Raw genomic sequence first — 27,660 nt, 5'->3', positions numbered from 1 at the left:
ATCCATGCTTGGAAATGAAGGACTACCTGGAGCCAGCAAAGCAGTAATGTCACATTCATAACAATGCCATTTTGTGGAGAAATATAAAACCACTTTTTATTTAACAGAAAAAATCTGGCAGGGTGGGATCAAAAAAATAGCTGGACACATTCATACAAGTAAATTATCAAACAATAAGAAACACTTTATTTTAACTTTACAACATATAAATATGAGACATCTGTGCTTTCCTTGTAGCTTTCTCCTCCCCCCTCCCGTGCCCAGGGTCCATATCACATTGCACCAGTACCTCTGAACTCTCCGCTACAGGAGGGCTGCGTGGTGCCTCTACAGCAGAGGTCAAACTGATCCAGGAATATGTTCAAATCCAGCAGGCCTCACCACCCACCCATCTGTCATCTGCTCAGGTCACGGTTTGAGACTCGACTACACAGCAGCCTTTCCTCTGGAGACAGGCCGCTAAAGAACGGATGCAGCAGAGCATCAGAGAATGTGATCCTCTTGGAAGGATCAAACTCTAACATCCTTCTCATCAAGTCAAACAGCTGCACATGGTCCGGTGAGTCATACAGCATGTAGCTCTGAAATAGAATAGTACAGATTCAGCTGTGGAAAAATGCAGGCAAACATCTGGCAAAAACTAGACACAACCCTCCACACTATGTATCTTGAGAGCTGGCAACACTGCTACAGATAGGGTAGGGTGCTACACCATCAGACCTTTATTCCTGAAAAAGCCAAGGGAAGTTAAGAGATTTTGGGCATTTGAACAAAGTTTCAAAGGTTGTCCTTTACTTCCTCCACGAGCAGACAAAGCTAGGGATGGTAGAACCCTGTGGCAGTGGCGAGTGTCTCCTCTATTGGCTACAGCAGCAGCTCGAAGAGAATGCCGAGGGAAGCGTCACTGCTCCCCTATCAACAGTTCCACGTTTTTTACAGGGGGAAAGGAACAGACTCATGTGATTGTCTGCCAAACTGCAGGCCCTCCTTGCAACATCTGTTGAGGTGAGAGCCACCTCTGGCCTGATGTGGCCCATCTTGAAGCCCCTTCCATCTCTCCCACATTCCTGCTGCATCCTTGTCTATTAGATTGTTATCCAGTAAAAACACCAGGCAAATCTCTGATGGTCTCCACTGGGTGAGAAGTCATAGGATGCCCAGTCCCGCCTACATACTACTTCCCCCTTGTAGGGAGAAATCCTTGGAGTGGAGGCTCCATGTAAGGGTACATATGATGGCTCCCATCACCACAGTATCTGAGCATCTCACAATCTGTACTGTATTTATCATCACACCTCTTGGGAGGTAGGGCAGAGCTATCACCCTCATTGGGCAGAGGAGGAACTGGGGCACAGTGAGGCTAAGTGACTTCTCCATGTCACACAGGAAGTCAATAGCTGAGCAGAGAATGGAATCCAGCTCTCCTGAGTCCCTGTCTATGGAACCAATCTTCCTCTGCCCTGTGATGGAAGGTTGGGGTCCAGCTTGTGCCCACAACAGACAAAGCCAAGGCTGCCATGCCCAGATGCAGTCCTGCACGGATCCCCTCAGCCTTCCCTGCCTGGAACAGTTTGGAAGATTAGATTCCCTGTAAACTGAGGGTTCTCCCCAAGTCCTTTCAGTGAGCAGCAGCCACATGAGAGGGTTCCCTGTCCTGCCTCAAAGGATAAAACTAACCAGACATGAGACAGACATGTCCCCAGCTTCCCTTAAGAATAAAGGCAGAGTAAAAGTAACCAGCACATCTTTCTATGATGATTTTCACCATCCCGGTCCCTATTTCACAGCTGGGGAATTGGAGGCACCCAAAGAGACTTGCCCCAGGCCACAGCAATCCAGTCACAGATCCAGTACAGAACCCAGGGCCCGAGTTTCAGAAGCGAAGCGCATCCACAGCTCACACTGAAGTCAACTGAAGCTGGAGTGCTCAGCACTGTTAGAGATCAGGCTCCCACTCCTCATCCCATCTATGGGACTGTGCTACCACCATGGAATTCTAGGGGCTTGCTCATCTATAGAACACAGCGTATGGAGCAGTGCTCAACTGGCTGGAGGAGGAGCTACGTGGCCTAACAATTCCATCCCTAATTTCTGATTCTTACCACACCACAGTGACACAAAGTGAAGTCTTTACTAACTGCGACTACAGCGGATTTGGGAACAGGATCTGGACTGACTGTAAAGCATTGGTTAATAGGCTCTGTAAAAGCTAATACAGCTTAAAACAATTCTGTTGGGACAGACCAGTCACTCTAGTCTCGGCAAGGTTTTGTTTTTGTGCCAAGGTGCTCCCTGCATATACGGAATGAAGCTATCTATGTGTCTCCCATGTCATTTAGATACTGACAGCAGCACCCCCATTTCCATCCAGTGTCATCTCACTCCAAGAACGTGCCAGGTGACACTGTGGAAGCTAGGAATCTCAGCATCCACTGCAGAGCTACCTAAGCTTTCTATATAAATCAGAGCAGCGTCTCATACCCGCAGTGGTTTGCAGTTCTCTTGGACGTATCTTCCATCTGATGTGTTCTCATCCCATACCAGTCCCCCCTTGTGGAAGTACTTCTGTTTCCTGTACAATAAAAGGAACTATTCAAGAGTCCTATCTGCAAGAGACATCTGGGGGCACACACGTATGGGGTACGCGTAGCCTCACTGCAAGGCAAGACATTGGTACTAGGACTCAACTACATTACATATAAGCCAGCCAGTGCTATCAGAGGACGCTGTACCTCTTTTCCAAAGCACTTCAGAAAACTATATGCTGGGTATTCTACCAGCCCAACCAGCAATCAAGGTGGTCTTTAAAAGCTGAGCCTGGTTAAAGCCAAGCTAGATGATTTCTAGCAGCCAATACTTGGGGTTTGAATATAAATCTCGTATATAGCACTTTTCATCCACGGAATTTCAAAGCACTTTACAAAGATACTGAAGTATCATTCCCATTTCACAGATGGGAAAAACAGGCACAGAGAGGAGAAGTGACTTGCCCAAGGTCAAATATTAGGGTCAACGGCAGAGCAGGGAACAGAACCCAGGTCACCTGACTCCCACTGTAGTGCCTTAGCCACTGAACCATGCTGCCAGAAAACGACAGACGTTTCAGATTTTGATGCTGTTTGCATGAAAGTTCACTGTCAGGAACGGTGGCCCTGTCTCCGCAAAAGCATGGAAGAAATCCTAGGCAAGGCCCTCTTAGTGGTATAGAGCAACAGGGTTCCATTATCTGTAGGCTGCTTGGCCATTTTTCCCAGCACCTGTACTCAACATTACTTTTATTTCAAGTTCAAGTCTTTTCTTGACCCTACGACCTCCACCCAGAACTACAACCCTAGCGTTAGGATTCTGATGCATGGCCTCTCTGCATCAGAAATGGTATCCCGCCTACTCCACCATCACCAGAACAATGCAACAGCCAAGTCAGCTGCTCAGAGCTCAGAAGCTGGTTCTTACCGGGTTTTGTGGATCATCTGAGATGGGATTGGCCCAAGGATTTTTTCCATCATTACAAGGTGCTCACGATTCTCATGAGTCTGCAGAGGAAGAGCGACTAGGTTATTTTCTTAGCCTTGAACCAGTTACACAATGAAGACAGGAAGGCCTAAACCCACCCTTCCAAGGATGGACTAGTAGGATAGTCTCCTCATGGTACCCAGAAAAATGTAGGCCCAAATCTACAAAGGTATTTGGGCTCCTAACTTCCAATGAGTTCAATGAAAATTAGGAGCATAAATTCCATTGTCGATTTGGGTTTCACAATTTAAAAAGGAAGGCTAAAGCTTACACAGTTCAGTCAAGGGCATAAAGGCATTACAAAAGTGTACCTGAAAGAGTGTGAAGCCACGGTAATACTCAAATAGAATGCAGCCAATACTCCAGACATCACACGGCTGTGCCCAGCCCAGCTCTGCAATGAAGAGGAGAAAAAATGACAGCTTCCAGTGACAAACATGGAGCTTGCACAAATTCCTTGCTGGTGGCCTCTAGTTTCCTTTAAAACTGGAGAGACCTAAAACTCAACTACACGCCCAGTGGATTTCTGTGGTGAGATGACTGCTTAGTCCTCTGGGAGTCAGAGTCCCGGAACAGAGAGATGCCCCCTTTTCAGTCTGTGCGCTGAAGTGGTTATTCTCTGATTAACTCAACTGCGATACCTCACACAAGCATCTCAAATCTCTGCCATCCCACATCTCTGGGCCGAGCACTCCCCCAAAGTTCTGGGCACATATTTACGGACAATATTTTGCATATAAGAAAGCGTCGTCTTTGTTCCAGGCTTTGGACGTGATGCAGATCAGGTGTGCTGCCTCAGCAGTCCTAATGCCCCATCTGCAGCACCATCCAAACCTTTGCTCCCAAGAGACCCATCATAGCAGCAGGTTTAACTTTTTGTCTAAATAGGCCAGTGTAGATTGTCCCCTTTCTCCACTCCAGAATCAGAGATTTTTCCAGTCTGTTCTCTCTTGTGAAGCCCAATTCTTACCCTAATGCATCCCGTGGCCCATGCCCCAGAAAACCATCAGTAAAGACAGAAACGTAACTCCACTCACCCAGAATCACCTCTGGCGGGCGGTAATGCCGAGTAGCAACAATAGTAGTGTGATGCTCATGGTCAAAAGTGGCACTTCCAAAGTCGGCCACACGGATGTTTGTGTTCCTAATAGATTTCTCCTCACAGTTCTGCAACACAAGAAATAGCTATAAGGAACCTGGAGAGGGGGTTTCAGAATAGAGAGGGCTTCCAACAGGATCCCTCTATCCCAATAAGAGTTCCTTGCCCATGTCATTAGCAGTAAAAATGGCCACAAAATACAGAAACATTGCACTTGTATAGCACCTTCCATCACAGATCTCAAAGCTCTTTAACCCAGGTAGCCAAGTACCCTTCGTTTTATAGATTGGAAAAGTCAGGAATAGAATGCAGGCCTCCTGACTTTGTCTCCCATGTCCAAGCCACTGGAGATGATGGCCCTCATGCTCAACCAGAGAATGGGAAAAAGGAAAATCTTTTTCTTGCAGAAAGAGGCAAGGAGTTCAATCATTTCACCCTCTTTCTCAGAGGCACAACCTACCTTGGTCTCATTGTACATGGTGTCGAAATCAGAATTCACAAAGAGGATGTTTTCAGGTTTGAGGTCAGTGTGAGTCAGCTGGTTGTCATGTAAAACTGCGGAGAGGGGTGGGGAGAGAAGAGAGAAAAGTTTAAGAATCAAGCGCTGGACCTTCCGTACAGTTATGTCTGTTACATAGGCCCCCTGCGAACACATGCTCCCTTGCCCCAAAGGACGGTACTTTGAACCAGAGTGCAAGGTGCTGCACCATGGCCCATGTCAACTGTGTATCAAACAGCTTCATTAAGCTACACAGAATTATCTTATTTGAAGCCAGGTTCTTCACTATATGTCATCACATTTTAACTGTTAAATATACATTTCAGTCACCCCATCGCATTCGCCACATACAGGCAGTAAGTCTCGTCTGTGTGAAGCTTACAAGGTTTAGTTTCCCCCCTCTTTCAGGAGGAAACTGAGGTGAATCTAGAAGCCATGTCCTCAATCCACCTCCCTTCACTGTTCTCCAAAAACATCGGAATCGCTCACCTGATTTTAAACTCTTCAGACTGTGAAAAGTGAGACTAGCCAAAATGTTCAGACACTATTAACATGCATGTAAAAACAAACTGACATTTCTCAAAGAAAACACTAGCTGGCGAGTAGAACTCACCTCATTGCTGCAGACAACCGTGGCAAAGGAATCTGGGTAACTTACATCTCAAGGCATGGCAGAGCTGGTATGCCATGTGCCGGATCTGGGGGAGGGGATATGGCTGAAAGTTATTCTCCTTCAGGAATTCAAAAGTGTTCTTGCCCAGAAGCTCAAAGGCGATGCACATGTGGCCATGGAAATTGAACCAGTCGGACATCAGGACACACAAACTGGACAGAATGGATAATAAGAATGTTTTTGGCCACACAACAATCTTCCAAGGAAGTAGTATTTCCATCCCTCCTTCTCCTCAAGTGACTAGCACACAAACACTCAGTTTTCAGACACAGCCCAGCCATGCTTCTCCCTAAGCAACCTGGGATTCACCTGCTCAATCATCCAGAGATGCCAAGGACATAGATATCCTAGTGTAAGCAGCAAAATTCTTACACTGAAGGAGGTGAGAAGGGGGGAATGTTTCACTATAAAGAACTGTGTTTAGTTAATAGGGAAAGATAAATAAATCCAATTCCCAGATATTTAAATGGTCAATAATTACATATTCAGGGACCTAGGAATAAGTCACAATTCATACTAAAAATAGCCCTTCTATATTCCCAATCCCAGAGGGTGGACGAAGGAGAAGACACCACCATTTTCTAGGCAGACGGAAAAGACAGGCATTACGTTTTCATGCTCTTATCTCAGGCTCTCCCTCACACTACCTTGCACCGACCACCCTCCTCTCCGAGTAGATACGTTGACAGCACTAAGCAGCAACAGCTTCTATACAAGATATCAAACTTACTATTTGTTGTCCTTGTCTCTCTCTCTAATTTTCTTTAGGACATTAATTTCCAGTCTGGCTGCTTCTCGGTACTTTCCCACATTTCTAATAATTTTCAGCGCCACCTGGGATTTACCTCTGCAGAGGGGAAGATGACACAGGAATGGGTCAGAGGTGGAGTGGCCCAGACCACCTCAACAAATAATTGTCCCTAGGCAAAAAACAATTCCCAGTTTCTGAGATTCTTAACCCAATTTCTTTTTGGATGGAGAATGAGAAAATGTCTTTACAATAAATCCTGGGATGAGGTAGGAGACACTGGCCATTTTTCATCCCCTCCCCAAATTGGCCATGCAGTGGGAGCAAACCACAGCTGCCTATCACTGTATTAGTAAGCTATGCCCTGCTGTTGACTGTAGCATGAAACTGGGAAATGCAGCTTGGGAAAAGCCAGGATCAAGGAGAATCCATCACCCTCGCTTCATCTGCATATTCTTCCACCAGAGGCAACTAAAACCACTTTGTAGGAATGGTCCCCAGTTACCATCCCAAGGCTTGCTGGGGGCTAAGGCACTTATCCAAGTGACACCTTACTCCGCAAGTACTAAGGACTGGGGAGCCCCTCATATATCCACAGGATGGGAGAGGTGGAAATAATCCCCATATGTACTGCTGGGCACACCCCTTTGCTTTCCTCATCCTCCTCACTGGCCTCTGAGGGATTATCTCCAGTGCACCTCCAAAGGACTTAAGGAGTGGGATTTCCCTTCTCCATATTTTACAGTGCACAAGAGAGGGACTCCACCCCCACAGACCTCAGGAAGGGGAAGAATGCTTTCCTCCTAAAGTCCTGTGCTCTCTTCAGCCCCATTTATGACTAAGCTCTTTGAGGCAAGGACTGTAGTTCAGAGAAGTTTCTAAGTAAACACAGGGCAGTCATATAGCAGAAACACTGACAGAAAGAGGATAAGATCACTTTGGCAAACCCAGGATGGGCATATAATTGAGTGGAAAACAAGGCCAGCAAAGTAACAGCTTGGAATTTGATGATGATCTGCCCATTCTTGTCTATAGCAAAAGATGATACTGAGTGGAATCCAAGCTGAGGCAAACTAATACTGAATAACTGTTTCTAACAGAACTGCAGAAAGCCACAGAATACAATGGCCTCATGTTGTAACCAAGAAGGTCACTCAAGCATATCTCTTCTCTCCCCTCCCACTTTGCTAGGGACTTTTTTTTGAAGGGATAGGAAGAGCACCGGGTAGCGATCAACAGCTCCATGTCTAGTTGGCAGCCGGTATCAAGTGGAGTGCCCCAAGGGTCGGTCCTGGGGCTGGTTTTGTTCAATATCTTCATTAATGATCTGGAGGATGGAGTGGACTGCACCCTCAGCAAGTTCGAAGACAACACTAAACTGGGAGGAGTGGTAGATACGCTGGAGGGGAGGGATAGGATACAGAAGGCCCTAGACAAATTAGAGTATTAGGCCAAAAGAAATCTGATGAGGTTCAACAAGGACAAGTGCAGAGTCCTGCACTCAGGACGGAAGAATCCCATGCACCGTTACAGACTAGGGACCGAATGGCTAGGCAGCAGTTCTGCAAAAAAGGACCTAGGGGTGACAGTGGACGAGAAGCTGGATATGAGTCAGCAGTGTGCCCTTGTTGCCAAGAAGGCCAATGGCATTTTGGGCTGTGTAAGTAGGGGCACTGCCACCAGATTGAGGGACGTGATTGTTCCCCACTATTCAACATTGGTGAGGCCTCATCTGGAGTACTGTGTCCAGGTTTGGGCCCCACACTACAAGAAGGATGTGAAAAAATTGGAAAGCGTCCAGCGGAGGGCAACAAAAATGATTAGGGGACTGGAACACACGACTTCTGAGGAGAGGCTGAGGGAACTGGGATTGTTTAGTCTGCGGAAAAGAATGAGGGGGATTTGATAGCTGCTTTCAACTACCTGAAAGGGGGTTCCAAAGAAAATGGATCTAGACTGTTCTTGGTGGTAGCAGATGACAGAACGAGGAGTAATAGTCTCAAGTTGCAGTGGGGGAGAGTTAGGTTGGATATTAGGAAAAACTTTTTTCACTAGGAGGGTGGTGAAACACTGGAATGCATTACCTAGGGAGGTGGTGGAATCTCCTCCCTTTGAAGTTTTTAAGATCAGGCGTGACAAAGCCCTGGCTGGGATGATTTAGTTGGGGATAGGTCCTGCTTTGAGCAGGGAGTTGGACTAGATGACCTCCTGAGGTCCCTTCCAACCCTGATATTCTATGATTCTACCTAGACTAAAACAGGCCCACAGACTCAGCACCAGATGCTGAGTGTGGAAGAGCTGGGGAATGTGTATCAGCATCTAAGAGAAAAGCGACATCTGAAGAGGACAGGACAAATCCACCCCACCTCATCCATGTCTGAACTGACTGGTACATGATAGGTAAATCACTTGGAGACCAAGGATAGCATACCTGGCATGGTCCACACACTCCACAACTTTGCCAAAAGTGCCTTCACCTAGGCTGCCGACAATCTCATCTAGGAGAGAAAACAAGAGCTGATGTGAGCTTCGAGAACCTGAAGGGCATGAGGTCCTGCAATTTCACAGCATTCACATCTCAAAAAGGTATCTCCCTGCTACACTCTTTAAAACAGAAATGTCTATTGTCTGCTTCAGGCAATTACTGGTCAGCCCATTTATAAGCAATAAACACTAGAGACCCCTCCAGTACAATAAGAGAGATCTTGTCTAACATGGGGATAGAAAGTAGAGAGGTAAAGTTTTACGAAAGGTGGCTGTACATCGCTCTTGGAGCCAATCGCCGATTCTGCACACCAGGTGACCTTCCTTGTCATCTTCCACGCTCCTGCTGCGTTTACTGCTCTGTTGGCTTCTCTGCACACACCGCCCCCCGAAACGCCATCCGACCAATCGCACACAGCGGGCAGTTCCGATTGGCAGATTGAGTTGTCATTCAAAGGTGGAGACGACGATGCGTCGGTGGTTGGATTTTCCAGATCCCCGCATTTCATAAGGCACACAGCATATATAACGATAGGGATATTGCAAGGGACACGTCAAGACACAAACTAACTTCAAAACAGAAAAGTAAAAACAGCTACAGGTATGTAAAGAACTGTCTCATTAGCTACAGTGTCTGATGAAGCTGCCTCTTAGCGGGAAGTGCCACCCTCTTCTCTGGCAGGGAGCAGCAGCTGGGATGCTCCAGTCACTGGGTTCGTACAAGCATTCCCCCCATGTTTTGCCACAGAGGAGCAGATTCCTCTATGTGAATAGAGGATGCTGCCAGTAGTGCAAGAAGAGCGAGTGCTTTGCCAGTCACGTCACTTTCTCCAGTGGCAAGTGTGCCGATGGGTAGAGTACACAAGTCAGGTTGGTCAGGCTGTCCAGTAGAAGCCAGATTAGCAGTTCCCCCTTTGTGGAGTCTGGCCCGCTTTCCTTTGTATGTTTATTAATAAACATCTCCAGGTATCCCATGGTCTTGTCCCACCCTTGACTCGATACTACTCAGCCCTTCCCATCCTGATGGAACCAACAACAGAATTGATCCTATATCTGCAAGCCTGATTGGACCCATATAGGGCCAGTGTCGTCGTCCTTCTTCTGCACAGATTTAAAACTTGAAAGAATTCTAGGAGCAGGAGAGTTAAGTCCCTCGAGAGCCTTACAGCTCATAGCTCCAGGTGTGCTATAGGTAAGAGCTCACAATCAAGCCCATTGCTACTAGCTTCTACTGGAAAACCAGCCAAACATTCCTGGAGGTTCCTTCCCGCCAGCAGAAACACCCCCACCAAAGCCAACAACTCTTCTGTCCAGTGACTGAACTTTTCTATTTAGTCCCTCAAACAAAACAAAGTGTAAAATTAGTTACATTCTATCTAGTGAGAGATTCCGTAACAGGGCTCTACAGTTCCATGTCTGAACTTCCTAATATGTGCTGCGCCATATTCCTTTCCCCAACAAGTCAAGAAGAATGAACTACAGACAAAGTTTAAGAGATCGTCTGAACGGAGAAAAAGTTTCAGAGAGCACTTGAGATAGCTGCGGTGAGACTTCACAACACAGAGTAGAGATCACAACAACCAAAACCTGCACAGTACCACCACACACGCACAGTTGTTATTGGAGCATTTCAATCATTTAACCTTGGCATTAAAACTCAGATAAATTCGGCTGGAAAAAAAAGAAGGAAAGTGATGGGCCATTAAGAGTTCCAAACCATGCAAGTATCCAGTATAACCACAGGGGTTAGGAATCAATCACTTTGTTTAAACTATATGAAAGCAACAAACTTGAGAACTGTGAATAGTAATGGATCCTTACTAGGGTATGACAGAGGCGGTAAAGTTAAGACATTTGGATGAGTACCTCACAACACTTCCAAGTCACTCCATTGTCCTGGGATAACCCACCTCCCTTTTGCCACAAGTTGATTATTAATCATCACTAACTAGGAGAGGGAGGTTGTAGTTCACTCCAGTCAGAGAGAGAACAAGGACATTCTCAAACAAAACTTCAGTCCAAGGAAACTAGTGACAACAGGGCACCTTTCCCGAGTATTGTGGGGAAGTGGTTGATAACCAGAGTGCTAACAGTTCTGAAGAATGGATTTGACACAGCTGACTCGTCCTAAAGGGTACAAGATTCTGACACAACAAACATGGAGTATCTACATTGGAGTATCTTATGCTGTCACAATGTAGCAGTAACAACTCAGGCAGAAGTTTCAATATGCAGCAGAAGTGGAACCTTCAAGCGAATAAAAGAGGAGGACACAACCACAGTGGATGCTGCAACAGTGCAGGCCTGCATCCAGGAGTTCCCCTTGTAATTGTGCAGACAAGCATTCCATCTGGTTTCGCTGCACTCCCCCTGCACCCCCCATGCCTTGGGAAGCTAGGCTTTATTTCCAGGTGCTAGGAATGGTCTGTCAAAATTAACAACTATTAATGCTTCCAGTTTAAAGACACAGTGAAGTGGAACAAAATCAAGAACAAAACAGAAGAGGGATTAGAGGTACTCACCCAGTGTTTTCAGAGCTACAGAAGGTAAAAAGTTAAAACCTGAACAATCCTGAACTCATCTGGATGCTACTCACCGATGAGGCACTGCTACAAGACCTGGTCTTGCGCTTCCGGCAGCGATGCTGGTGCTTCCTTGTTCGGTGGTGCTCTCTGTCCCGTGATCTCCGGCAGTGGTGTGAGCGGGTGGAGTAATAATCCTCTCCAAAAGAAGGGCTTCTGTCTTCAAACCTGTAGTTATCACTCTCCCGTCTGTCTCTATACCTCCTTTGGTAAGGCATCCTCTCGTGGCTGCATTACAAATAAGAACCCACTTATAAACCTGGGAAGGCAGAGCACACTGCACAAACAACGGAGCACTGCTGCATGCAAAGGCAGCCTGACTACACATGTTCTTGTGCCCTCTGCAGGGCAGCGAGGAACAATGGAAGCAGATCTAGTTCTGAACTGAATCCTGATCTGGGAGTTTGCACCATATCACAGGACTTTTGGCCAAGTAGTTCAAACGGATCAAATGGAAGGGATGTCAAAATATGTGGTATTCTCTCCTTTATGGGAAAGGAGGCTTAACGTGCAAATTTAGATCTGGGAAGGACTAGATTCTATCTTTGTGCCTCATCACCACAGTATGCGAGTACTTTCCTCACAACCTCTCACTTCCCCTATGCAGCACAGAAGCTTTTTTGTTGTGTATTTTTAAACAGATGGGGAATTAAGGCCCAGAAAGACTAAATGATTTGCCCAGGTGAACAGAGAATCCCAGGGTAGCACAATGGGAACTTAAGTCCACCATTGCCTTAACAACCACACCATTCTTCCTCTCATTGACAGCCTGAAGATTAGAGTCCTTCATTTAATTACAAAGCAGGTGCTGCGTGTTCAACACAAGCATCCTCCGTGTTACTGCACATCTTGACCAGAAAGGATTACCTCTGTGGGCCAAAAGGACCATTCAGTCTCTATAGTCAGTCCCTGGTCTCTGATGACTGGTCAATAACACCAAAGTTATACCTAAAGAAGAGCTATGTGTGGCTCGAAAGCTTGTCTCTCTTACTAACAGAAGTTGGTCCAACAAGAGAGATTACCTCACCTACCTTGTCTCTCTAGTCTGGGACTGACCAGTTATAACATTACATAAAGTTATACCATGTTTAGAGTAAATTTTAGGCCAATTTAGTAACATAAGTAGATTTTTATACTAAGTGCCAAAGGATGCTAGACCTTCCACCTTTATCAGCTATAAACTTCTCTTCCACAATTATTTTTTAATTGAAGCCTCAACCTCAATACCAAGTGCTTCTGTTTTTAAATATAAATGATGTTACTACTTTAAAAAAAAAAAAGGGGGGGGGGGGATCCACAAATCTGGTCAAGCTTCTCCTGTTAGATCAGACCACTGTGATCCAAACAGTGAATCCCACTGTGATCCGGGGCCAGAAAGGATTAAGGAACTTGCAGGCTAATTGACCCAGATTCAACCTTTAGAAACACTGATAGATAATGTTTGTGTTTTTGTGTGTTTACTAGGGCTGTCGATTAATCGCAGTTAACTCATACGATTAACAAAAAAATTAATTGATTAAACAAATTAATCACAATCGCGCTGTTAAACAATACCAACTGAAATAAATATTTTTGGATGTTTATCTACATTTTCAGATATATTGATTTCTATTACAACACAGAATACGAAGTGTACCGTGCTCACTTTATATTTTTTATTACAAATATTTATACTGTAAAAATGATAAAGGAAACAGTATTTTTTAATTCACCTCATACAAGTACTGTAGTGTAATCTCTTTATCGTGAAAGTGTAACTTACAAATGTAGATTTTTTTTTTGTTACATAACTGCACTCAAAAAACAAAACAACGTAAAACTTTACAGCGCACAAATCCTACTCAGTCCTACTTCTTGTTCAGCCAATTGCTAAGACAAACAAGTTTGTTTACATTTACGAGAGATACTGCTGCCTGCTTCTTATTTACAATATCACCTGAAAGCGAGAACAGGCGTTTGTATGGCACTTTTGTAGCTGGGGTTGCAAGGTATTTACGTGCCAGATATGCTAAACATTTGTATGCGCCTTCATGCTTCAGCCACCATTCCAGAGGACATGCTTCCATGCTGATGATGCTCATTAAAAAAATAATGCATTAATTAAATTTGTGACTGAACTCCTTGGGGGAGAATTGTATGTCTCCTGCTCCAGTTTACCCGCATTCTGCCACATATTTCATGTTACAGCAGCCTCGGATGATGACGCAGCACATGTTCGTTTTAAAAACACTTTCACAGGAGATTTGACAAAACACAAAGAAGGTACCAGTGTGAGATTTCCAAGGATAGATACAGCACTCAACCCACGGTTTAAGAATCTGAAGTGCTCTCCAAAATCTGAGAAGGATGAGGTTTAGAACATGCTTTCAGATGTCTTAAAAGAGCAACGCTCTGATGCGGAAACTACAGAATCCGAACCACCGAAAAAGAAAATCAACCTTCTGCTGGTGGCGTCTGACTCTCATGTTGAAAATGAACATACGTCGGTTCGCTCTGCTTTGGATCATTATCGAGCAGAACCCGTTATCAGCATGGACACATGTCTTCTGGAATGCTGGTTGAAGCATGAAGGGACACATGAATCTTTAACGCATCAGGCACGTAAACATCTTGCGATGCCGGCTACAACAGTGGCATGCAAATGTCTGTTCTCACTTTCAGGTGACATTGTAAACAAGAAGCAGGCAGCATTATCACCTGCAAATTGTAACCAAACTTGTCTGTCTGAGCGATTGGCTGAAGTAGGACTGAGTGGACTTGTAGGTTCTAAAGTTTTACATTGTTTTATTTTGAATGCAGTTACTTTTTGTACATAATTCTACCTTTGTAAGTTCAACTTTCATGATAAAGAGATTGCACTACAGTACTTGCATTAGATGAATTAAAATATAAAATAAAATATTTTTGTAAAATAAAATTTCTTTTGTTTTTTACAGTGCAAATATTTATAATAAAAATATAAAGTGAGCAGTACACTTTGTATTCTGTGTTGTAATTGAAATCAAAATATTTGAAAATGTAGAAAACATCAAAAATATTTAAATAAATGGTATTCTATTATTGTTTAACAGCGCAATTAATCGTGATTAATTTTTTTAATCGCTTGACAGCCCTAGTGTTTACCTATATACTGTTAGACAAGAACTGTTTGATTACATTCTATCGCTGGATTCTCTTAATTCAGAGATTAAAAAACGGTTACCTACCTTTCGTAACTGTTGTTCTTTGAGATGTGTTTCTCATGTTCATTCCAAGTAGGTGTGAGCACGCTGCATGCACAATCGTCGGAAGGTTTTTCCCCTAGAGGTACCCGTCGGGTAAGCTGTGGAGCCCCCTGGAGTGGCGCCCTTATGGCCGTGTATATAGGTCCCTGCCGACCCGCTGCCTCTTCAGTTCCTTCTTGCCAGATACTCCTGGGTGGTTCTTGGAATGGACATGAGAACACATCTCGAAGAACAGTGACAAAAGGAAGGTAACCATTTTTTTCTTCGAGTGATTGCTCATGTCAATTCCAAGTAGGTGACTTCCAATAAGTACCCCAGACGAGGGGTCGGAGTTCACCGAGTTTCAGACTGAACCACTGCTCTACCAAACGCAGCATCATCTCTAGCCTGCTGAGTAATGGCATAGTGCGACAAAGGTGTGAACCGATTACCACATCGCCACCTTGCAGACGTCCTGAATAGGGACCTGAGCCAGAAACGCTGCAGAGGATGCTTGAGCTCTTGTGGAGCGTGTCATCAACGGTGGAGCCAGAATCTTTGTCAAGTAATAGCACGTCCTGATACAGGTCGTGATCCAAGAAGAGATACTTTGGGATGAGACAGGAAGACCTTTCATCCTCTCGGTAATGGCCATGAATAGCTGCATCGACCTTCTAAACAGCTTTGTCCACTCAATGTAAAAAAATAGCATGCATCTAACATCCAGGAAATGGAGCGTGAGTTCCCTGCTGTTAGCATGTGGTTTGTGGCAGAATACCAGCAGAAAGATGTCCTGATTCACATGAAATTGCGAGACTGCCTTTGGGAGGAAAGCCAGGTGTGGTCGTAACTGCACCGTGTCCTTATAAAACATGGTACAAGGGGGCTCAGATATCAGAACTTTGAGCTCAGACACTCTTCTGGCCGATGCTATAGCCACTAGGAATGTTACTTTCCATGAAAGGTACAGGAGAGAGCAAATTGCCAGGGGCTCAAAGGGAAGGCCCATCAGCCTAGAGAGCACCAAATTGAGAGCCCGGGGGGTGGGGGGGGGGGGAAGAATCAGTTGTCGTACTTGAGAGTACAGTCTGCCTAGACCAGAGGTGGGCAAACTATGGCCCGCAGGCCACATCTGGCCCATGGGACCGTCCTGCCCGGCCCCTGAGCTCCTGGTCTGGGAGGCTCAGCCCCAGCCCCGGCCCCTCCCCTGCGCAGCGCAATGCTCTGGGCAGTGGGTCTGCAGAGCCCGGCCTGCCAGTCACTGGTGCTCCAGGCAGCACAAGGGGGCAGGGAGTGGGGGGCTAGATAGAGGGCAGGGGAGTTCAGGGGGTGGTCAAGGGTGTGGATAGGGGTCAGGGCAGTCAGAGGGCTGGGAACAGGGGGGTTGAATGCGGGAAGGGGGGGACAGTCAGAAAGAAGAGGGGTTGGATGGGGCGGCAGGGGACAGGGAGCAGGGGGGTCGATGGGTCAGGGGCAGTTGGGAAGGGGGGGGTTGGATGAGGCGGTGGGGGGCAGTTAGGGGCAGGGGTTCCAGGGGCAGTCAGGGGACCAAGAGCAGGAGCGGTGGATGGGGCAGGGGTCCCCAGGGGGCTGCCAGGGAACATGGGGGGTTGGATAGGGCAGGAGTCCCGGGGGGCAGTCAGGGAGCGAGAAGCAGGGGGCGTCAGAAAGGGGGTGGAGGCACAGTCATGCCTGGCTGTTTGGGGAGGGACAGCCGCCCCTAACCGGCCGTCCATACAATTTCAGAAACCCGATGTGGCCCTCAGGCCAAAAAGTTTGCCTGTCCCTGGTCTAGAGCTTTGAGAAAATGGTCTATGCTAGGGTTAGGAAACACTGAGTGGCCCACTGACCCAGGGTGGAGAGCCAAAATGGCAGCCAGGTGAACTTTTATTGACGATACTGTCAACCCCTGCAGTTTTAACTGGCATAAATAGCCCAGGGTGAAGGGAATCGACGTCTGCAATGGAGGAGTGCCCTTCTGAAGCAACCAAATTGTAAACCTCTTCCACTTAGCCAGGTAAGTGGCATAAGTGGAAGGTTTTCTGCTGCTGAAGAGAACCTTCCTAACTGAGTCTGAGCATGCAAGCTCCAACGGATTTAGCCACAGAATTTCCATGCCGTGAGGTGGAGAGATTCCAGCTTAGGTTGCTGGAGGCGGCTGTGGTCCTGGGTGATCAAGTCCAGAACCAGGGGCAGAGTTAGATGTGTGTCCACGGAAGGTCCAGCAGCATGGTGAACCAGTGTTGACGTGGCCACGCTGGAGCTATCAAGATTAATGATGCTTTGTCCTGTCAGACCTTGAGAAGGACTTTGTGGATGAGAGGGAATAGTAGGAATGCATACAGCAGGCACCCTTTCCGGGAAAGGAGGAAGACATCTACAAGCGAGCCCTGGCAGTGATTCAGGAAGAAGCAGAACTGCTGACACTTCCTGTTGTGTTGTGTCACAAACAGGTCTACCTGGGGAGAGCTCCAACTTTGGAAAATACTGACTGGGACAGCCAGGCAAAGAGACCACTCGTGGCCATGATAGGACCTGCTGAGGCGGTCAGCCAATTTGTTCTGCGAACCTGGAAGGTACGAGGCCTCCAAATGTATTGAGTGGGCGATGCAAAATTCCCACAGCTTGAGGGCTTTCTGACACGGGAGAGGAGCAAGCACCACCCGGTTTGTTTATATAAAACATGACTGTGGTGTTGTCTGTCAATACTGACACACATCTGCCCTGAAGATAGGTTTCAATTGTCTGGCAAGCAATGCGCACTGCATGCAGCTCCTTGATGTTGATGTGCAGCAAAAGTTCTGCCTAGGACCACAGACCTTGAGTCCTGAAGTCACCTAAGTGTGCTCCCCATCCCATTGCCAATGCATCTGTGACTAGTGACCGTGTCATTTGAGGTTTGGAGAAGGGTATTCCCGCACATACTGTTTGTGGGTCGAGCCACCACTGGAGGGACTTGAGAACCGGAAAGGTAAGAGTGACCAGTTTGTGCACGTGGTCTTGGTTTGGCCTGTAGACCAGGACCAGCCAAGCCTGCAGGGGATGAAGCCGCAGTCTGGCATGCTGTACCACTTACGGGCAAGCAGCCATTGGTCCAAGTCATTTTAGGCAATTCCGCACCGTTGTGGTGGGGAATCTGCTGAGATAATTTATGATAGCACTCATGGCAAGGAAACAAACTTCCAGAAGAAAAGCCCTGCCTGGGAGGAGTTTAGGGCTCCGATAAACTCTATCCTCTGAGTGAGGGCTATAGTTGACTTTGCCACATTCAGAATGAGGCCAAGCTTGAGGAATGTCATACGCACCAGGCTCACATGGTTCTCCACTTGGGCCCGAGATTGACCCTAGATTAGCCAGTCATCCAGGTAGGGAAATACCTGCACCTGCTGTTTCCATAGGAAGGCTGCCATAACCGCCATGCACTTGGTGAACTCCTGAGGAGCTGCTGAAAGATCAAAGGGGAAGACTGAACTGATGATGGATACTGTTTATCATGAATCAAAATCTTCTGTGGGACAGAATTATGGAGACTTGAAGCACGCATCCTTCAAGTCGAGGGCGGAATACCAGTCCCCCAGATCCAGAGAGGGGATGATGGAAGCCAGGGAGACCTTGTGGAACTTCAACTTCTTCATGAATCTGTTGAGGTTTCGCAGATCTAAAATAGGCCTGAGCCCACCCTCGGCCTTGGGAATTAGGAAATATGAGTAGACCACCTTGCCCCTGAACTCCAGAGGGACCTCCACTACCGCCCCGAGAAGTAGGAGTGTTTGCACCTCCTGCACTAGAAGTTGCTCATGAAAAGGGTCCCTAAAGAGGGACGGGGAGGGAAAAGAATATCCCAGTTGTACCGTGCTCAGGTTATTTGAGCCCAAGCACAGTAGAAATGGGACAGACAGTTCACAAAAGGTGGGAAGGATCCAGGATGTGGACTGGTGTGCCACCCATGAGGTGTGCCTTTTAAAAAAAGTTCTCTTAGAAGCTGGAGACTGCCTTGTTGAGCCATGGCTCTGATTCAAGGAGTAGTGCGGAGGCCTTTGCCTATTACTCCTACCTCGTCTCCAGCTATAGTTCTATCTCTGCTGAGAGGGGTAGAAGTGAGGCGCGGGATGAGGCTTAAAACTGTTCTTCTGCAGGGCTGGCATGTGGAGGCCCAGTGACTTTAAGGTTTCCCTAGAGACTTTTAGGCTATGAAGCCTAGAGACTGTTCTGTTCTGTGAACGGACCCGAGCCGTCAAACGGCGAGTCTTGAATGATCTGCTATACCTCTGGTGGGAGGCCCAAGACCTGCAGTCACCAGCTTCAGCACATAACAATGGCAGCGGACATTGTGCAGGTGGCCAAGTCCACCGCATCCAACGCAGCCTGCAAGGAAGTCCTTGCAATCACCTTACCCTCCTCGATAATAGCTCCAAAATCGAAACGGGAGTCTGTTGGAAGGAGCTCCTTAAACTTGGACAGAGGGAGCAGCTGAGCACCGCTTGCTGACTACCATTTGGAAGCTGAAGCCCCCTGGTGGAACAGACCTTATGGCTGAAGAGGTCCAACTTCTTTGGATTTTGACACAGGGCCTTGCTGCCCTTGCCTTTCCTTGGTATTGGCCACATCCACTACCAACATGCCCAGCTGAGGGCACGTGAAGAGGTATTCATACCTCTTGGAAGGTACAAAGTATTTCCTTTCCACCCCCTTTGCCATGGGAGGAATGGAGGCAGGAGTTTGCCAGAGGATCTTTGTGGTATTATGAATGGTTCTGATCAAGGGACAGGCCACACTTGACGGCCCTTCTGGGGGATGGCCCACCATGGGATCTGTGTCTTCTGACACTTCTGCTGCCTGAAGACCTAGGTTTTGAGCTACTCTTCTGAGCAGCTCTTGATGGGCCCTATTGTCCACGGCTGGGAAAGAGGTAGACACTACTGCCTCGTCTGAGGAGGAAGATGAAGAAGCCCCCATGGGCACAGGTTCCTCCTGACCCTCCAATTCACAAGGTTCCTCCCCCCAGTGATGCCATCTGCGTGGTGGCTGGCAGGATACCAGCTGTGGTGCTGGGCTCCGATCCTTTAGGGGGTTCCCTTACCATTGAGGCAGATGGGGGGTTCCGCCTGTCTGAGGCAACGGACAGGGACCTGGAGCTCAGCCCCTGGGCTTGATGGTATGCTCAGGGGGTCCAGAATGGCCATTGCGTTGGAGCTTGCCATTGAGGAGGCCAGGGCATCATAGGGACCTGGTGTGCCTCCTCCTGCTGGGAACGATGAGAATGGTGCCGGCTCTGCCTGGAGATATATGACTCCAACTTCAAGGCTGAGTCTGACGTTGGGGACCACGAGGGTGCTGGAGAGCAATGCCCCAATGAGGGGGACTGCTGCCGAAGCATGGCCGGTTTGCCCTCAGAGAGAACTGGCCCCTTGTGCGGTGCCAGTTCCAGAAACTGCTGTGCCACCATCTCCATAAGGTCCCTTGTGGCCTCAAAATGTATCTGGGGTAGATGGCTTGTCCAGCTCCCCCACCTGGCTCTCTTGTGCTGGGGAGTCCAACAGGACTGGACTCAACGGTTCCGCCTGTTCGGCCGGAGTCAACAGTGCCGGTGTTGCTTGAGAAGGAACTGAGTGTCTCTGCGAGCCCCATCGCGCTCCACTGCTCTGTTGGCGAACGCCCCCTCTCGGCTCTTCTTTGCTTCTTATGCGGCACCGGCAAGCGTGATCAGTGCCAAGAGGCCGCTGAAATTGTCTTCAGTTCCGGAGAGTGTCGGTGCCGTGAGTCCCTGGGTGCCAGGTCCTTTGCCAGCACCGCAGCATCCCTTACGGGGGCCAGTGTGCTCCGCACCAAAGTGCTGGATTTCGGCGCTGACACAGGCTGTGCCAGCTGTGGGCAAAGAGCCAACTGCATAAGAAGAAGTTTGAAGTCCCTCTCCTTTTTTGTTCTTGGGTGGAAGCTCCTGCAGATTCTACACTCTGATGGGCTTCCCCCAAGTACTTTAAGCAGGAGTTGTGAGGATCTCCCCTGGGCGTAGGCTTTTGACAAGATCCACAGGATCTGAAGCCTTGACACCGAGGCATTCCCCTGTCCCCAAAGGTGAGAGTGGGGGGAAAAGGGGGAAGGCCCTACAAAGTCTTAACTAACTGAACTAAAAACTATAAATACTATGCTAATAAAAACTATTTACAAAACAAAGAAAGGGAATGCTAGGGAATCGCTTGCCCGAGGCAAGAGAAGCTTACTGACCCGGACAGTAAGAAGGACCTGAAAAGGCGACCGGTCGGCAGGGACCTATATACACTGCCATAAAGGCACCACTCCAAGGTCCACAGCCAACCTGATGGGTACCGCTAAGGGAAAAACTCTCTGACAACCGTGGATGCAGTGCGCACACACCTACTTGGAATGGACATGAGCAATCACTCGAAGAATAAAAAGATATTAACATTTAAATGAACTATAAATATAGGGATATCACTGTCTCAACTTCTCTTTGAAGTATGTAGCAAATCACCTGCAAATGGCGGGAGATAGGCAACTGCCTTATGTTAAACCATGTAGCTAATTACCAGTGAGAAAATAGACGGTTACTTCAAAAGCCTATTGTTCACCCAAGGACTGGTGCTGTCAATAGGCTGCAAAAAATCTTTATACAAAAACTCTTAGGACCAGATCCTTTCATCTCAGATCTACTTAAGCTTCATTCAGGGGAAGTTTGAGGTGTAAGACTGAGGTCTCCAGTCCCATCTGGACCACCCAGATATTGAATATTTGGACACTGAACTATAATATTTGATTCTGAAAAGGACTCTTTGCAACTCTGAAGCTCACCATCTCTACTATAAAACTGACCTAAAAACTATTTATACCTGTATGTATAATGATCTTTTAACCAATACATTGTTTTATTTTTTAATAAATTTTAGCTTAGTTGATAAGAATTGGCTGTAAGCATGTATTTGGGTAAGATCTGAAATATTCATTAACCTGTCCAATCTGTTGGGACTGGCAGAACTTTTTATATGATGAACAAGATTTTCAGTAAGCCCCATCATATTTGACTTGGCTGTCTGGGTGGGAGCCAAAGGCTGGGTTGCTTTAAGGGAACTGTGTTTTTGGCGTCTGGGTAACCAGTACAGATTATGGAAGCTGTTTTGTTGCTGGCTTGGTAAATCTAAGTATCAGAATAACCACCAGTTTTGTCTGTCACATTCTTTACAGTTTGCCCAAATTGAGCAATCTCAGTGTGGCTCCCCTAGGACCTTGGTCAAACGCACATTCCTTTAGCTAGCTGGGGCTGGGCAGAGTTTAGGCACTGACCCAGGCTCTACGCACATACTCACGATGCAGACCTCATGTTTGATATCCCTTTTGGCAGAGGCGATGCCATGGTCCAAATGCCTGCTAACCCCCACTCCCACAACAAAAGCAAGACCATCTCTTCTCTGGCCCTTGTGTCTGAGTCCTGAGTTTAAGTCCCCTACCAACACCTGTTCTGCTGGTGATGATTTTGCACCCTCCACTTCATCAGCCCCCCTGAAGAGAAATTTGGTCAAACTGGTTTTCCTGCTCAGGCAACCTCCTTAGCACACCCATTGTCAGATTAGAGCACAATTGTGAAGGTTAACAACTCCATTTATTAGGTCTAGGAAAGACCTGCTATAGTACTGTCAGCAAATGTTTGCTTCCATATTCACACAGAGGAATTCCATGATAACAATTTCATATCAACCAGAATTCATAAGCTGTACATACAAATTCCCCATATGGTCACAGTGGTGTATGATACTGAATGAGAAGGCAGTGTTTATGTAGCAAAGCCTGTAGTTCATAAAGACAAAGGTCAGTTTATTGCCCTTTCACATTCAAAGTGAGCGTCTTATATTTTAAGATTGTCTGAAGTTTACTTTATACATTTATTTTTGATGTGCAGTTAACCACAACTTGACGCCATTCAATAGTTACATAAGAGCAACCAGTCATATCTTTAATCAACATTTTGGGAGCTGCTAATGTTCCAGTTTGTCAAGTCTCGATTTTCTTCATTTTTCTCCCTCTTTGCCAACCAAGGGGCCAATTGTTGCCAAGCAAGATAGTGATTTCACTTGATCCATTAGATGCTGGGCCAAGACCAACTAATTTAACACAGGCTGCCAAACAGATAGCAGCAACTGTAGGTCACTACTGACCTTGGTTGAAACTGAAATATAGATCTCAGATTCCTAGACTTTAAGGCCAGAAGGGACCATCATGTTCATCTAGTCTGACCTCCTGCACATTGCAGGCCAGTAGGCCCATTATCTCTGGCTGAATTACTGAAGTCTTCAGAACTTGATATAAAGACTTCAAGAACAACAAAAAATAAAAACCAACAATGGAAAGGTTAAAGAATGTAAGGGTCAGCTGGATACACTTTTTATTGCCTTTGCACTAGCAAACTGCAGTTGCAAGTTGAACCACGCAGACAACACCTGTGCAAGCTGCTATGCTGACTAGCTATCCTGTTTCAGATGCACAGCGTACCACATCGGCATGCAGCACTACTTGCAAACGTTACAGTTCCCAGCACAGTTCCCTGAAGCAGATGCTTAGTGCCTATGCTAAATTTATTTGCACCTATGCATTATTTGGTTTGTTCCAATGGATGCTTTGAACAAGGCTGGAATTTAAGCAGGGTCAAATTAGGAAGGATCACATATAGCTGAACTAAAAACAGCTCTCTTTTTTAAAATATTAGGGTAACACTTTCACTCTACCCTAACTAACTAAATCTGGGCAGCAATTTCAGAAGACAACTTGGTTTGACATTAGAGATTTAATTCACTCCTTGATATCAGTACTGAGAAACACTGACTCCAGGGCAGGGTATTTCATCAATACTTAACGTATCTCAGTATTTTAGAAAGGAGACGTAGTCGGATATGGAGTCAGAGATTTAACAAGAGGCTCAGAAACAAACCCATTATTTCCAATTTTGAAGCTATTAGCCATGATCAGGAAATGCTGATAATGTTATCACCACCCAATTCTATCCCTGAAATCTGATTAGAATCTTAGAGGAGAATCCCAGCCTCCGATTAAACCAGCTCTCACCTTCTAGACCGTGATCTCCTTGGAAGATCCCTTTGAGGCTGGTATCGCAATCTTCCTTCATATTCTCTGCTGTGAGACCTCCTTCTCTTCCATTTGTGACTCATGTAGGTCTCCTGCTCAGGGGATTGATATCTCTTGCAGTGATGCATCTAGGGACACAAGAAAGGCACTTCAAGTAAAAACTGTCATTTCCTCTAGGGGCAAACATTTCTAGTTTCCTACACCCAGGTCCCCACCAACTTCTACACAGAGTTCAGGAGCGCCAATATTCTCTGAAACTTATTGTTCACATTTTACTGACTTTTTGAAAGCCTCATGCAGCTCACTGCATAGTAAGCAAAAAGCATGAAAACAGAAACCATGCCCAAAGAGTTGGAGGAAATTCCCATAAAAGCCATCCATCACCAGCAATATTAATAATTAGAAGTTATAATTTTAAAAAGGCTTCACAAAGCAAGCAATGCATGTAACCAAACCCCAAAAAACATTACAGGGACACCATCAACATAAAAACCATTTTTTTTCTAAAAAGTTTTATACCCTCTTTTGTTACAAACACCTAAAATTATTGTAACTGAAAGAGGCTAGGAAAAACTTTTCCCTGTATTTTTTTTTCCAGTTTATTTGCTTTACAATAAACTGGAATCTGTTTCACTGTTTCCTCTGTATACCAGTTAGTTTACCCTGTTTCACAAAAGCAATAAGGATGAGAACACACTGTTAACAGGAAAAGTGATTGTAAAACTACAGAAACTGGCAGGGAGACTCAGGAGCAGATGTAAGACTTGACACTATTTTAACTTTTTAAACACTGACTATATTAAATAAAGTGTCCCTTTAATACAAAAGAGCACTGATGCTCTGTTTAAAAAAAAAAAAAGATAAATGACACCTAACTAATCAGACACAAAAGAGACGTGGATGGCTCAGAGTATCTGTAAGTAGAGACAGAGCCTTTCACTTCTTGATCATAGTTAGAATCCAGACTATATTAATATGGTGTGAAAAAAATCAGTGCTTCCAAACAGCTTTTCACTGACATGCAAAATGGTGTTCTTGGGCCAGTTTCTAGTGGACTGGAGTCCTTATTTGCAGAACAAACAGATTTCAACGGTATCTGTTAGGGAATCTTCCACACACACGTATTCAAAAGACAAGTGAGATTTAAGAATGCAGTGGCCAGAGTAGAGATTGATTATCCAGTTTCCTCTCACTGCTTTGCCCTGCTCCAGTGCAAAGCAGCCATAAATCCTGGTTTAAATGGCCTCAGGAGGATTCCCTGGCATAAGGAAAGCCTCTAGTGGCATAAAGCAGTCATAGCAGTTCTTACGCCCCTCCCACTGGGAAAGAGGCCCGGACAACCTGCACAATGACACTAAGCTCCTCAAAAATCCTTGTTGGTACTTCATGTAAGACAGTAGCCTGAAGGCTACTCTAGCTTGGATCACCCTGGGTGCCAGCTCCAGGATCAGGGAGCATCTGAGGACAACTTGGCCAGTTTAGAGAACAAGGGCCAGATCATCTTTTAAGTTAACAATGAAATTAACTATCACTGTTACACTGGAAGCTGGAACAGACTATAAGCCTCTTAAAAGGCCACCATCAGATCAATTTAGGGCCAAAGTGTAAGTTATAACATTTTACTGTTTTTAAAAAAGCAAGACCAACCATTTCCATTTCATCAAAGTGATTTAAGTCATCAATTTTAATCTTGTTTTGCATTTGTATTTTTTAGTTATTTTTCTAAAGAAAGGTTCATTCACATCAATTGGTATAATCATGAAAATGAGCTGATTTGCGACCAAATATAAAAATTTAGTGTAAGGGCAATACTACTTTTTGCTATCCAGGGAGATATGCTATATCTATTCACATTTATTTAACCAATTATACATCTTAACATACATTTATTCAGATTCTTAATTTCTACACATTCCTCTTGGTTCTGTATATAATTTTTTAAAAAAGAGCACCATTTAATGCATTAAAATTTGAGGAGGGCTCATTGATGCAGCATTTGGGTTTATTTACATGATTTTAATAGATTAGAATAAGTTTAAGTATTACCATGGTTAGTAATTTCTAATTTAATTTCAACCATATTTTAAAAGAAAATGTATTTTAAATAAAATCTGATTTAAATAAAAACAATTTTTTAAAAATTAAAAATAATTGATTTTTATTCTCTCAGTATCCCTTGCAGTATTCACAACTCAAACGCCACAGAATTGGACTAATTCATGAGAGCTAGAAGAGAAAATTAAGTCTATTTTCTTTAGTAGAGAAAGGCAAAGTGTAGATATAATTGTGGAAAGCCTGTCAGATTTTGAAAGCCCTCAAGTCTGGTTAAAAAAAAATAAATCAAGTTTAAAAAAAAAAGCTGATCTTGAACTAATAATGCCCTAGAACAAAGCACTCATTCCTGATTTCTCCCTCATCTTGTATGGATTTTCTAGATCTCTTCTGCTGCCTTATTTCTACCTTATCTCCATTTACTGTCTGGAGACACCTTAAGTCCCATTCTTTTGGGGTGGAAAGCCTTAACCAGCGGCGTCAATGGTTCTCCTACCATATTCTACCATCCCATCACAGTGACCTCACATCTACCTGAAGAGATCTAGACAAAACTTCAATTGGACCCATCAGCACAGCTTGTTTCTTCAGACAGTGAAAATGGTGGCTAGGGAACAATGCAAAACACTACTTCCCTGAAGGTGTCAGCCTCGTGATTGAGACACTAAAGTAGAACCCACAAAGTATTCAGCCTCTAAGACCACAGGTGAACATTTCCCCTCCCTTCATCCGTCTGACTCCCCAATCTGTGTATCCACTTCTCTCATCTGCCAATCCAGCTAGACACAGAAACAAAACATCTCCCAAACCACTCTGTGACAAAGGGGTTTCCAGTTTCTGCTTTAACAAAACCCCGTAAGAAACACAGTGTTGTTCCTCAATGCAGCATATTACAAAGAAGGGCATTGGTCATTATCTCAGAGTTGCAAAAAAGGACTTTGGCCCCTTTGCATCCTTCATGTGATCATAGCAATGAAAATTTTTAAATGGACATAGAAGGGTTTTAATTTTGGATTGTCAGCTATCTCACCCAATACAATTATATTATTTCTACATCATCTTCATCAGCAGACTTTCCAAAACCGGGGCTCAGCTGTGAAAATATTTGTAAATTTCAAACCCCCCCCCCCCCATCTCACAGGAGCCAGCAGAGGAACTGGTTCCAGACAAACACCCTACAGCATAAACAAAACAGGCCCAGAGGCGGGGGCAGGGAAGGGGGGCACCCCGGGACCCTCGGGGGGGGGGGTCAGCCCCAGGGGCGGGGGACAGGCGCCCCAGGACCCTCGGGGGCTGGGGGGGTCAGCCCCAAGGGAGGGGGGCAGGGAAGGGGCGCCCCGGGACCCTCGCGGAGAGGGGTCAGCCCCAGAGGCGGGGAAGGCCCACGGAGGGAAGCGCTCAAACCTGGCGTTGGCGAAGCGCGTCTCGGCCCTCAGGCCAAGCCAAGCCAGGCCAGGCCCGTCCCGTGCCCCATCCGGGTCTCCCCCCTCCCCCACTCCGAGTTCCCGGATGTTCTGGCCCCGCTCGCGCTCCCCGCCTCCAGGGGCTGTCGCGGCCGGGCGCCCAGCACTCACCGTCCCGCACCCCCTCAGAGCTGCGCTCGGCGGCTCCGCTCAGGCCCTGCACCGCCGCCACTGCTTCCGCTTCCGGCTAGACCTGCGGCGCGAGCGGGCACCCTGCGGCCACCTCCTCCAACCACGACACGAGCTGCGCG

The 27,660-nt window shown here is 46.2% G+C and overlaps 1 protein-coding gene across 2 annotated transcripts; it reads right to left on the bottom strand.

Moving 5' to 3' along the window:
- Positions 1–163: 163 nt before the first annotated feature.
- Positions 164–27,660, bottom strand: CLK3 (CDC like kinase 3). Of its 2 annotated transcripts, none has more exons than XM_077827744.1 (13): positions 27,521–27,660; positions 23,874–24,022; positions 11,613–11,826; positions 9,295–9,388; positions 8,964–9,030; positions 6,515–6,631; positions 5,770–5,936; positions 5,073–5,167; positions 4,551–4,680; positions 3,825–3,907; positions 3,454–3,533; positions 2,482–2,572; positions 164–581 (listed from the first exon to the last, which is right to left on the bottom strand). In XM_077827744.1, the coding sequence occupies exons 2-13, from the start codon at positions 24,020–24,022 to the stop codon at positions 396–398; spliced, it is 1,473 nt and encodes a 490-aa protein (XP_077683870.1). In that variant the 5' UTR covers positions 27,521–27,660; the 3' UTR covers positions 164–395. The 2 variants fall into 2 exon arrangements, with proteins under 2 accessions (XP_077683870.1, XP_077683872.1); XM_077827746.1 differs by lacking the exon at positions 27,521–27,660 and adding an exon at positions 27,351–27,421.

The sequence above is a fragment of the Eretmochelys imbricata genome, chromosome 10 (assembly GCF_965152235.1).
Source record: "Eretmochelys imbricata isolate rEreImb1 chromosome 10, rEreImb1.hap1, whole genome shotgun sequence".
NCBI classification, from domain to species: Eukaryota; Metazoa; Chordata; order Testudines; family Cheloniidae; genus Eretmochelys; species Eretmochelys imbricata.
This window is presented reverse-complemented; position numbering and strand designations above follow the sequence as displayed.